The 14,070-nt window shown below is 42.1% G+C and overlaps 1 protein-coding gene across 1 annotated transcript in view; it reads left to right on the plus strand.

Annotated features, from left to right (window-relative positions):
* LOC119653165 (transforming growth factor beta-1-induced transcript 1 protein) overlaps positions 1 to 14,070 on the plus strand; it is a 65,997-nt gene that overhangs the window by 25,807 nt on the left and 26,120 nt on the right. Inside the window, exon 2 of the mRNA XM_038057708.1 lies at positions 3,429 to 3,493. Within this exon, the coding sequence (XP_037913636.1) occupies positions 3,429 to 3,493 (65 nt within the window). The remainder of the gene's footprint in view (positions 1 to 3,428; positions 3,494 to 14,070) is intronic.

The following is a 14,070-nucleotide window of genomic DNA, read 5'->3' on the forward strand; positions in this document are numbered from 1 at the left end:
ACTGTATCCGGACATATTTTGCATTTTGCTTTATGTTAAAATCGGATAGTAACAGTTGGCGCAATGTCCCTTTCATGGTTCGTATTATGAAATTTTCGATTTCAAAATTTTGATGATGCACTGAGAAAATTAGATTAAAAAAACTGCGTACCTAATATACAGTATTATAATATTTGTACCATTTAATTTTTCTCCTTGTGCCATGATGGAGGTTCGTAATGAAAAAGGTACAAAGAATTTGTATGGTATAGGTCCATGATTTTCTACCACCTTTAATTGTCTAGAGACTCGGATCACTATCTCGTTGGCATGGTGCTCCGAGCTCGAATAACAATACCACCTAGAATCCCCTCTGACAATCAGGTGAGAGTTAACATTGAAGCCATCCACAACAGAGCCCTCCGCGACACCTATAAGAGGGAAATGGATGCCGCAATGACCGCAGTCAACAGAGGACCTGGAGATGAAGCATCCACAAATGATCTTCACAACCACCTGAAAAACGTTATCATGGATACGGCCACAGACATACTTGGCCCCAGCCGCAAAAGGAGTCGGAACGGCTGGTTTGACGATGAATGTAAGCTAGCAACGGAACGGAAGAATGCTGCATACCGAGTAATGTTTGCATTCTCAAAGAACGCGGGCACGCGCAGTCACTTATCACGAACTCCGTCGAGCGGAGAAGCAACACACAGACGGGACAAGGAAGCCTGGGAGAAACAAAAAGTCTGTAAACTAGAAAAGTGCAGGGAGCAACCGCATCAGGCGCGGAAGTTTTACCAACAAGTCAGCAGGATGAAGCGTTATACACCTCGATGCTCATCCTGCCGAGAGAAAGAGGGAAATCTAATTTCCGATAGAATGGGCATATTGGAGCGATGGGTTGAGTACTTTGATGAACTACTGAACAACCAGAACATCGGAGAGTTGGAGGTCCCGCCAACTGAAGACGGCGGACAAGTACTGCTACCACTAAGTTTAGGAAAAACAGTCTGTGCAAAGAGGCATTATCTGTCTCATAGATAAAAAGAGATACCACATAGTGCAGCAATTACTATAAGATATTCTCCACTATCTTCCTAGGGCGGATAGCCCCATACGCCCAGAACAGAACAGAAAAACTATTGGAATATGGACAACAGTTGCACCATCTATTCATCGACTTTAAAGCCGCCTATGATAGCATAGCCAGGGTAAAACTATACACGGCCATGAGAGAATTCGGTATCCCGACGAAATTAATAAGACTGACTAGGCTGACTCTGACCAATGTGTGAGGCCAGATCACTCTCAAGACCATTCGACATCAACAAAGGTTTACGATAATGGAATGCCCTATCATGCGTCCTCTTTAACCTGGCCCTGGAGAAAGTGATCCGTGATGCTGAGGTAAATGCAAGAGGAACGGTCCTCTTCAAGTCTACCCAACTACTGGCCTATGCTGACGATATCGACATCATGGGAAGAACCACCCAAGACGTACAAACTGCCTTCATCCAGATCGAGCAGGCGGCGCGAGATCTTGGGCTGCACATCAATGAAGGCAAGACAAAATATATGGTGGCAACGTCAGCACCGAAGGCCAACCAACCAACAACATCAAACCGCACTGGTCAAACAGGAAGAATAAGGATAGGAGCATACAACTTTGAGACCGTTGACAATTTCTCCTATCTAGGGTCGAAAATCACAACCGATAACAGCTATGATGATGAAATCCGCGCACGGTTGTTGTCAGCCAACAGAGCCTATTTCAGCTTACAAAAACTGCTCCGCTCGAAACGTCTCACCATAGGGTCAAAGCTCTTACTGTACAAGATTATGATCTTGCCAGTCCTCATGTATTCCTCGGAAACTTGGGTTCTTAGCAAGAAAAATTGCGAACTCTTGGCCGCGTTCGAGAGAAGAATCCTCCGAAGAATTTTTGGCCCCCTACATGAGGATGGACGATTCCGTAGCCTACACAATGACGAAATTATGAGCGATACCATGACCGGCCGGTTGTGGATAAAATCCGGCTCAATAGGTTACCGTGGGCGGGTCACTTAATCCGTATGGATGAGGATGATCCCACCCGGAAAGTCTATAAGGACAATATCTATGGTAGAAAAAGAAGAAGAGGCAGACCCTGCCTAAGATGGCGTGATGGCGTAGGTCAGGACGCCAGACAGCTTTAAGGGATATCGAATTGGTGGACGTCGGCGCAAAACCGGGATGTCTGGAGTTCCTTATTAAGGCAGGCCTAGACGGAATACCGGTTGTTGCGCCGTTGATGATGATTATGATTTAATTGTCTTTAACATAAACCAGGAATACCTACTTTGAGTTAATTCTTAATCCTCACTCACAGAAAAGTTTAGTGCGTAATGCAATTTAGCCCGTATTAGTTTACGGCAGTCTGGTATTTTTACTAGTAGCAGTGCAACGGAAACAGGCACGGATGCACCCACAGTTAGTTTTTTTTATTTTCTTCTATCCAATTTTTCTAATTATAAATTTTTCACTTCACCTTTTCACTGGGAATAACTCTTCAAGGCTCTATCTTTCGGAAAGTGCTATTTTTCAGCAGCTTTAGTTTTTATTTTTATTTTTCGTTGGGCTCCTCTCAATCTAAAAGTATTAACGTCATCCTGTGGTGTCGACTAACATTTTCCTGATAACATACGTCAACATCAGGTTAAATAGCGTAAGATCTAGATCATCTTTTTGTTTCAACCCTCACTTTCCGTGAGTTCGTTCTGGGCTCTGGTGTGCGATGTGTTCACCATTGTGAATCTCGTTAATAAAACAAATTTTGATGGTATCCCAAATTCTCAATCCATACCAGTTTAGGCTGACTGGGAGTGGAAAAAGCCCTGATGTACATCAACGTTATACTTCCATCGTTTTTCTAGCACCTGCTTTATTCGGAATATATGATCTATTGTTGCTGGTTCGTTTCTAAAACCTCTTGTAGTTAAAATTGGCATTAAATTGTTAACTCTTTTAGTGGAAAGTGAAAAGTTCGTTAGGCTTGCTTAGGATAGGAAAATGCAATGCTCTTTTTGTTAACAGCAACAAATAGTTCCAAAGTACAAAATCTTACAATAATCATCTCACACTTGCCAAGAATTTAATAATTAAAAAAATTACTGATTTTCTTCTATGAAAATATAGCATCTTTGATTTAGAGACTTATTTAAATTAACACCCAGAAAGGATTAGATCAAAGTGATCGCCACATTCTAACTAATATAAAGTATTGAAGTATTAAGTGTAAGATACCAGTAAGAGTATTCCACATCCCAAAACTTGATCGTAAATTCAGTTTAAACTTTCGGGACTAACAGGCGGACAAACAAACGTTACGTCGATTCCTATAAGATTCCATTAACAAATTTTGCACTCTAAATTTGATTAACAATCTTTAATTTCTTTTATTTCAGATGCTCTCCTTGCCGACCTACAAAATAGCGTTCCTGGCTATGGAAGTATAAGGACGCCACAATCGGTAAGTTTATATGCAGAATATTAGTCATTTGCAAATTTACCCGAAATGGAGACTGATAGTAAATTTAGGGCAATTTCATATATTGGCAAAGCGAAAATGCAAGCACCGTCTAGAGGAAGTAATTCCCCAATGGAAAGTGGATAAATCATCTATTTATTGAAATCTAAGAAAAAAAAGTCGGGATACCGGAAGCCAGGCGCTTCAGGTATAAAGATTTTGTGTTCATTTTATGTGAGAACCTCTCTATGCATGATTTTCCATTCGTACATAGCTAAAAATACAAAATACTCCGTCATATTTTGCCAAACGCCAAGATGAACATACGTACGCACAAAGCAACGACATAAATACTGTTTTCACCCTAAATAAAACCAACACTGCCTATTACCGCATGACAATGCATGCATATATATTATATGTGCGTATCAAAATAAATCTAACGTACGTAAATTAAAACCGCGGGTAACCAGGTACACATATATTTATTTTATTGGTTACTGATACCCCACATGACCATGTACTGTGAAAAAAAAGTGTACACCCCCTTTCGCATATGTGGCGAGCCCCCTTAAAACTCAACACAATGACGCCACTGGTTGCATATAAGGGGACACATAGGCCACATGTTCTCACCAAATTTCGTAATAATTGGTTCAGCCCTTTCCGAGTAAATTGGGTGCGACAGACAGACGCACATACAAGCATTGAACTGATTTTAATAGAGTTTTGTCTCAAAAAAACCTTAAAACCAGCAAGACTCCTTCCAAATGTTATAGTTTGCTTGTCTATATATGTTTCACTTATAGGAAAGAATTAATTCAATTTGAATTCCATTTCATAGTTGCCAAAATAAGGTATGTAGGCTAAGACATCAGACAGGTGTTAGGGATATCAAATTAATGGACCTTAGCGCAAAAACTCAATGTCTGGGGTTCCTTGCTTCCTAGACCAGATACCGATTGTTACGCGTTCGATAATGCCGATGAAAATAAAATGAAACGTATGGCTTGATTTAAGGATCTATCGAAATGACTTTCCTTAAGGACAAAGGCGACAAGTGACAAAAGTAGTAACATAACACAGTATTAATAGTTCGCAAGCTTCAGTTTGGAGTCGAATCAAAACTTTTGACATATGGTGGTTTGGTGGGAAGCTGATCGTTTATAATTCTATTTGAAACGTATTTCTACGCACAAAATATTTAATCTCCTTTCAGCTCTGCCCGCTTTTCCAAACGTTTGTTCAACTTTTTCAAAGTAAGATTTTGGACTTGAGTATGAAGTCATCATCATATAAAGTGAACTTATATAAACGGCAGGGTCGATGGCGATGTTTTAGTTTTCCTTTTTTGGTTTTTTTTAGCTATTTGCATTTCAGTGTCAATTACTCAAGGTAGACATATCTTCTTTTTTTTCAGCCTCTGTGCCGTTCACAAGCGGGGTCGGCTCGTCGTGATCGGTTCCGCCATTTGGCTCTATCAAATACCTGATCTGGATGCAATCGCGACGCTTTTAAGTCCCCATCCAGCGTATCAAACCACCGTTGTTTTGGACGGCCTTTTGGTCGTTTACCATTGACTTCGATGTTCAGACCAATCTTGGCAAGTGAATTCTCGTTAGCGCGTGACCATACCATCGAAGACGCCTCTCTCGCAATTTTTCCACGATCGGTGCAACCCCATATCGATCGCGGATATTTTCATTTCGGACGTGATCAAGACGTGTCACGCCACTAGTCCAACGCAACATCTTCGTCTCCATTACCGCATTACCCAGCCAGAGCTTTAAAGAGCCAGGCCAGGAGAGCGAAAGAGGGAAAAGATGATGGGTTTTAGGTCATTACTCACAATTTGGTAGTGCCTGAGAAATATGGCCAATATTCTACCCTGTTGGTAGAGTTGCCGAATTAATGGGTTGTCTTCCGTTTTCTCGATATAGTAGATAGATAGATAGTAGAATTTGAAAAATTCGTGAAACTTAACTCCCAAGTATTTGATTGTCTGTGAATTGCTCACTGTTGTATTTTCGATTTTAATTTTGAAGGGTTTGGCATTTTTATGGATACTTCTAGAATCTAAGTATTTAGATTGTCTCCTTAAAGTACACAATTGCGTTTTTGTCTCGTTTATTCTAAAGCCCCAATAGTGAAGTATTGGCGGAGAAGTATAATATTATGTAAGGTAGGCCCTGAAATGGATCCCTGCGGTACTTCTGATGTTATTGGCAAGAAATCGAAAAATTCATTTTCCACGTTGATATAGAACAGCCTATCTTCGTAAAAACTGATGGCAATCTGATAATCGGAATTGGGAAGTTGTTTTCGATTAGTTTGTATATGAGTCCGTTTGCTCATACCTTTTTTAAATTCAATGCACAGGCTGCGGTTCGTTTATTGTTGGCATTAAGTTTAGAAACGACAGCGTCTTGAAATTAGTTCAGTGCATGTTGCGTTCCCTGTTTATGACGGAAACCGAACTGGTGATTGGGAATGACATTTTTAAAATTACAATGCTGGACAAGTTCAGTTATCCAGGCTGTCTCAAAAAGTTTTCCTAGGTTAAAAAGCAGGGAAATGGGTCTGCAATTTTTTGGCTCGGAGGAGCTACCCTTGTTTCCGATCGCAACGAGTTTTGCTTTTTTTTAAGTAACTGGAAAATGCTGTTATTAATGCAGCTATTAAAAACGTCCAAAAGAAATTTTAAGGAGACGCTAGGTAAATGTTTAATGACGAAAGTGGTAATCTTACCAAGTCGGGCAGATTTTTACCGTTTAAGTTATGGGTCAAGGTGGTGAGTTGTGGAAGACTCAAGAAATGTTGTGAACCTACCGGTTCGACTGCAGTGTTCATAGCCGTTTAGAAATGAATTTTCTAATTGTCGCAGTTAAGGTCGGATCGTTTGGAGCCGGAGCGAACTCATGGACTTTTATTAGCTTGGTGTTTCTGTGTGTGCAGTGTTGATGGCGTCGGTGGTCACAATTATTGCTTCGTGGATTTCTTTACCCGACAAGTTTATAACAAGTTTTTTTCAAGTTCAGGTTAGACGTTAAGTCTGACTTGAATTTGCCCCAATCTGTGTGAGCGAAGGATCTGATAGTCGGTAGGACTCGTTTTTGCAGTTGAGAAGACGAGGAAAGTTGGAATTTAACTGCAAAATGGTCGGATATGCCCGATGAAGTTCACCTGAAAACTTTGTTTGATTTCATCAGACAGCAAGAAGAAGTCGAGGATAGACTGACCACTCGGTCTTAGCGGCTTATCTGGCAAAACCATCTCAATATTGGTAAGCGAAAAAGGGTCGTGGATCCGTTTTAGCAGGGTTTCCCCATTTATATTGACTGGCTTTTCGCCCCAGTAGGTGTGCCTTGAGTTGAAATCGCCACCAAGAAGGTATTTTAACTTTAACTGGAGACAGCACAGGACATGGCATGACATTTGGTCGGTGGCACATTGGGCGTGTGAGATCAGAGACGCGAGTTGAATGTGATAATACTTAATTCCATAAGTTAAGGATAAATTTAATCAGAGTGAATTGACACTGCTCGTTGCTGAGCGGAGAAACGAGAGCTTCAACCAATTCTCCGAAACCTTGTTTGGTTGCTTGGCGTTTGCGACAAGATTTCTTAGCAACTTGCGCGTTTGACACGCCTGGGCTGGTCAAACTCTGCGAAAATTGAGTCACTGTTTGCTTGACTGAAAATTTCTAAATTCCGGGTTTTGGCAGCTTCCCGTCTGGATACTGTGGCGCTTCAGGATTCGCGGAATTCGAAATTTATTTGGAATGTTGCGAATGTTGCAGATGACGTCACCGGCGCTCTCCACTCAGTTTAGACCTCGCTACAGGAGTGAAGAGCAGAGTAGGTGACGAGAAATGTGATATTTTTAAGGGCTTCCTCAATTTCAAACAAAAATTTGTATTGGAAGTTTCGAGAAATTTGAGTGGGATGACAATGACTACTTGTCACTGTTTTTTCCAATGCATTGCAGAAAGCAAAGAGAATAAAATAGGAGAAGTTTGGTACTCTACTAGAAACTAGATAGAATGTTTATTGGTTCTTAGCTACTGTGCTATGTCCAAATTGACGATGATGCCCTGATGGCTGATGTTCTTTGTGAACATCGAATTCTAGAAGAAACGAGGAGGTGAGAACAATGATGACGATGAGAAAAAAAATACCCAATTGCTCGTTAATTTGCAAAAAAAAAATACACAAACAAGTAGGTCAGACAAAAATAACAGGTTACCTTAAAAAATGAAAGATTTTCTTACACAATTACAATTTTCTGTGTTATCACAATCTCGGCAGATGCCGAATTTTACCTAATACTAGCGCTAAGTGCCAAGCATTTAGGCTCGGACGATCCTATCTACTTAAAAACTGAAGGGGCGCTGGTGGTGGTGGCCGGTGGTAGGTCAATAATAGAATCCGTCGAGAACTCCCCGCAACATCGAGCACGTATGCAGAATGGTGTACTTCTGCATGGTTTGAACCAGATTGTGCGAAACTCCCAGGACATCAAGGGAAGCCTTGAAGGATTTAAATACAATATCTGTAGCTGACAATATTATGGGAACTACAAGCACCCGTTCGAGACCCCAAATTTCTTTGATTTCCCGAGCCAATGGCTCATAGTTCACCTTCTTCTCCACGTATTTCCGTTCAATGTTGCTATTATGGGGGACAGCAACATCAATAATATAGGCGGAGCGACCGGTCTTGTCAACTAACAGTAATCCAGGCTTGTTATGTGGGGTATGGCGATCAGTCGGAACTTGCCGGTCCCAATACATGCTGTAAGCAGAACTGTCACGTATTGTTTGCGGCTCATGTCGGTAACCCGGACATGTTCCCATGATCAGCCCATGCTTGTATGCAAGGTTTTGATGGATAACCTTACATGCAGCATTATGCCTGGTGATAACAGCACAGCCAGAAATGAGATGGCCCAACGTCTCTAACGCCGAACCACACATTCTGCATTGGTCGTTCTCTACTCGTTCTTTCATGATGAGCTTTTTATAAGCTCGGGTGGCGAGCACGCCGTCCTGAATGGCACACATGAATCTCTCCGTCTCAGCAAAGAGCTCCCCAGCACGCAGCCATCTGTTCGACAAATGGCTGCCAAAGACAATTCACATATTTACCGTGCATTGCCTTCGACTTCCATCCATCGATCCGCTCTTGGTCCGACTTCACCCCACTCAGAGGATTGAAAGATCGAGTCCACAGTCTGTGTTACAGACAGCCTCATGCAAGAGACTCGCCTGCTCTTTGCTGTAAAAATAAGCGCGGAGCCAGTGGACTTGGCGATGATGTTGTGCCGCCACGTCAACCACGCCCCTACCTCCGATGCCACGAGGCAAGTTCATCTGTTCCACCGCAGACTTTTGAGGATGCATTCGGAGTTTGGACATGGTTGTCCGTATCCGCCGCTGGACGTTTTCCAAATATATTCTGAATGCATAAGCCAGTAAAGGGATAGCGAATTCATTCAACGCGCTTATTCTATTCTTCCCCGAGAGATGCGATTTCAGCACCAGCTTTACACGTCGCAGGAATTCGGACAGCAAAGCATCCTTCAGATCACCAACTCGAGCATGGATTCCTTGCAGAATTCCTAGGTACTTGTAGAAGTCTGTCTCGGTCATAGCTTCGATGTGGAGATCACCAATACTATGTCCGGCATGCGGCTCGTGATGGCCTTTGTGGATGCCTTATATTCTACACTTGTCTAATCCAAACTCCATCCGAATATCACGACTGAACATGTCTATTATTCACAGCAGACTTCTAAGGTGGTTGTCAGTTCCAGCATGCAGCTTGATGTCATCTAAGTGCATCGAGTCTGTCAGTTCGTACTTGTTCGTAGGCCATACTTTATTGCAAAACCATGCCCTCTAGCATCATTCAGTAGCCATGAAAGGGGGTTCAGTGTCATACAAAACCAAAGAGGACTCAATGAGTCCCCCTGGAAGATGCCTCTCCATATACGGATGGGTTCTGAGGTATTATCACCCTCAGATGCACGCACTGATAAGGTGGTATATCACCCTTCCATGACTGTCGCCAAAAACTTTATTAGTTTCGGATCAATGCGATACAGATGTAGGATATCGATTAGCCAGGTATGCGGAATGCTATCAAAAGCCTTGGCATAATCGATATAGCAACTGGAAAGGTTTCTTTGGCCTCTAGTTGCTTGTCCTACAACTACCGAGTCGATAATGAGTTGCTCTTTGCATCTTTACAACCACTTGGCCCAACTCGGGAGCCCTTCTACTCCTCGAGCAGAATGTTGTTGGTCTCGAGGTGGGCATTGATCCTTCCACTAATAATGGACGTAATGAATTTGTAGAGGGTTGGTAAGCAAGTAATCGGTCTTGTATCTGCGGGGTCCTGCACCGTGCCCTTCTTAGGGATAAGGTAGGTAATCCCCGCAGTGAGGAAGAGTGGAAATTCCTCCGGCCGACTCATGACCTCATTTATACTGCGTGCCAATCGACTGTGTACGCTGGTAAATTTCTTATACCAGAAATTCTGCACCCGATCCAGACCTGGGCCCCTCCAGTTCTTCGAGCTGCTTACAGCTTATCGAACTTTCTCTTCGGTAATATCCGCGAAATTCATGCCAGGCGTATTGGCATGGCGGGTGCCTTCGGCGGTGATCCACTCAGCATGCTGGGCGGGTAACCCTCAAAGTCCACCCCAATATTCTTTCGCTTCCGTCACCGAAAACTGTACTGTCTGGACGCTCTGTTGGGATTCGTTGAGAGATCTGAAAAAGCTCCGCTGGTTCCTCGCGTATGTTGCATTCTGGACACGTCTGGAATAAATTTCGCCATACCGTCATAACCGACTGCATATGACTGAAAGTTTCTGCTTTAGTGTGTCCAGAATTTCAAGTACGGGTGTCTCACTGGGGATGGCATAGTTCCGGTAAACCCTCTGCGCTTTATTTCTCACCCGTCTGCTGGCGTTGCCAGTGCTGATCTGAATCAATCTAGCAATGTCCTGCCTTAGTGAGTCCCGCTCACGTTCCAGACGAATTTTCCATATTGGATCTCTTTGGTCACTCAAACCAATAACACGAAAGCGAATCTTCTGACCGTGCAATCTGATAGCCGCAACTGCACTACAATACACAAGTGATTGTAGTTGCAGCAGCGACATATCAGCACACAGCCACGATGCAATCTCATCATTGATTTGAGATAGAATTCCCGGAGTTGCTGGAAATGCATATAGCCTGGGAATACCTGGTCTATGCAAAGGATCCATATCCGAGAATTCTATACACGCTCTTTGGAATTCGTCCCGAACCTCAGCGGAAACCTCAGTTGGACGGTGGGGAAGAGTGCTTCGGCGAGTACTGAAACTGTTACCTGCAGTGCGGCGTGGTGTTTTGCCATCGACTCTCGGTCACCAGTTTTCCCGATAACCTCAAGTCGAACACGCTCCCTGATGGTGGCCGGGATTGTGTCGCTGCGAGTAATAAACCGTTACTGATCTGCGACTCGCTGCACAGTCACGTGCGCGAATTGCGAGAAACGCTCGACGAATCTCTGGTGCAACAAGGGGCGGTAAGATGTTGTACCCGCCCCCGCCGTTATTTTGTTGTATGAACGGATGATGAAGAGGTTCATTTCTTCAGTCCATTTCATCCGCTGCCTACGCGAGCCTGCTGAATTGGTCGCAACAGATTGTGGTGAAACAGCTGCAGCAGGCGGAGCTGTGCTCCTGTGCGCCTAGATGTCGAACCGCCCCACGACTAGCGATTTCGACGCCGTGCTGTCCATTACGAGAGCCCAACCCAGTCAGCAAGTCAGACGACTCCCGCCAGTTATTCGTACCGGACCTTAAATTTCTTCTCGTTCTCATATATGGATTTGCATTTTATACCTAACTGCCAGGTATGGGAATAACTTCCTCAGTGTGTAGTCTGCAAGACTGCAAAGTTCCTACACTTTCCTCACCTACCCCCTGAGACGCTGCAGTGGCGTACAGCCATTCAGACTGACGCTATCCAGCCCTCCTCCTTTCGCAACCGGACTTGGGATCAGCTTCGGCGGAGTTCTGTTTTTCTGATATTAATAAATGAATTGTTTGCTTTCATTTGATTATTCTAGTAAGAATGGCTTCGAATTACTTCGGCAGGTTTTACTGTATTTCTTTTCGTTTTCCAACCAATAATACGGTCCGTTTTAGTGATGTCACTCGCTCCGCTGAAGATGTAATATTCAACCACTTCCGTCACTACACTAGCTCACTACAGTCCCTCCTCACATCATGATGACCTTAGATTTTCTAATGTATCACATCACATAGTGGTGATAAAAGTTTAATAGATCTAAAAATATATTCATCTGCATTCATCCCTCAGAATCTATTTTCTCGAGGAAAATTATTTGACTCGCGCTTAACTAAAGTGGCATCGAAATAATTAATGTCTGATTCGAGGAATGTGAAATTTAGAAAAATCCATCATTACGTGCTTGGCTGGAAAATATTTTATCAATCATTCAACAGCAATTTTTACCAGTCTTAATAAATTATTCCTCTGAATAGATTGTCTTTGATGTAAGGCACGAAATTCGGTAAATATACATCTCGTTCACCGTTGAACGAAAAATAGTATAAGAAGTATTTTAAAATAAGGAAAGAATGTTACACGTTTTCTAAAGGAAACATGTAGCCAATCAATATGATGTAAGAGTTCAACGTATTTTCACGATTTTAAAAAATTGAAAGTGACTCAATACTTTCATTAGTTTCCATTAAAATTGGTTCAATATAAAACAAGTAAATGCTATCTGCTCTGCTTCTGACTGATGTAAATTTTCCTTGAGAAATGAAAAGAAAATGAAATTGGCTCGAAGCCAGGAAAACAAAAACTAGCATAAAACATTGGTGTCGGGTGCAGGAACAATACATATCGGATTTGCCAAATTTATAACTTTGAGAATTGGTCATGTGGGTTGAAAATTATTAAAACAAATGGAAGAAAACTGCAAAAGTGGAAATTAGACGAAATTTTGTATTACTTTAATTAGGTGCTTCGGCTCATTAGTTTGCCCGTTTATTGAAGACTTGCTATTATGCAACGTTGCGGGGGCTGCAGATGTAAACAAAAATTTTGTACTTCTTTTATACAAAAAAGAGCTTGGGATATTAAAGAACGAAATTAAAGCATATTTACTCCAACGTATTCATGCTATGATGATCTGTATCTTAATTGAAAATTCAGCTGTTGTAATACTGAATGATTGCAAATTAATCTGCTCATTAACTGATTCAGTGCGACCTGCTCAACCGGAAATTGCCAGTCACATTAAGTGAATATAAATGAATAAAACATAATAAAATGTTTCCCTTATAATTCATACGATTCTTATCATCCTTGCACACTTATATATGTAGTACCCAGAACATCATATGTAACAATTGTGTTCAGTTTAGTTAACATAATCTTTATTGGAATGCATCACAACCCTTATAATTTGTACATAGGGTCCAGCTACTCTTAGGTCTTCACTATACTAAATTGACTACCCAAACTAGGTAGTTACGTGTAATTACGGTATACTATTTAAGGGGAATATATTTTTATGAACACTTAAGTTATATCATCATCATCAACAGCGCAACAACCGGTATCGGTTTTGCGCCGAGGTCACCTATTCAATATCCCTAAAAGCTGGCTGACGTCCGGACCTACATCATCGCTTCATCTCAGGGCCTCGTCATCCTTTTCTACCATAGATATTGCGCTTATAGACTTTCCGGGCTGGATCATCCTCATCCTTAGGTGACCCGCCCACCATAACCTGTTGAGCCGGATTTTATCCACAACCAAACGGTTGTGGTATCACTCATAGATTTCATCGTTGTATAAGCTATCGAATCGTCCATCCTCATGTAAGGGGCCAAAAATTCTTCGGAGGATTCTTCTCTCGAACGCGGTCAAGAGTTCGCAATTTTTCTTGCTAAGAACCTAGGTTTCCGAGAAATACATAAGGACTGGCAAGATCATAGTCTTGTACAGTAAGAGCTTTGTGTGTGTGACGTAGTCAGACGTTTCGAGCGAAACAGTTCTTGTAAGCTGAAATAGGCTCTGTTGGCTGCCAACAACCGTGCGCGGATCTCATCGTCATAGTTGTTATCGGTTGTGATTTTCGACCCTAAATCGGAGAAATTTTCAACGGTCTCAAAGTTGTAGTCTCCTATCTTTATTGTTTTCATTTAACCAGTGTGAGTCGATAAGTTCCATAAGTTATATCTCTTACAAAAACTGGCACCTAGTTGACCATCATTGGTCCAGCGATTCAACGAGGGGATTGCCTGTAGAGGAACATTTTGCAAAAGAAAAAGTGCTGGAAAGTAGAAAGTAGAGAAGAAAAACGGCTTGTTATTGATAAGTTTAAGGGGGTTTTCTACCGTCGTGGTTTCAACGAATCGATTTTTTTCACGCATATTTTGAAAGTAGATTATCTTAAGAATACACCTTAAAAAGAATTTCATGGAAACCACGTTCCTTTTTGGGTGTTTTGGAGGGAGAATATGAACACCTGCGGTCTTTTC

This window comes from Hermetia illucens, chromosome 3 (assembly GCF_905115235.1).
Source record: "Hermetia illucens chromosome 3, iHerIll2.2.curated.20191125, whole genome shotgun sequence".
Taxonomy (NCBI): Eukaryota; Metazoa; Arthropoda; class Insecta; order Diptera; family Stratiomyidae; genus Hermetia; species Hermetia illucens.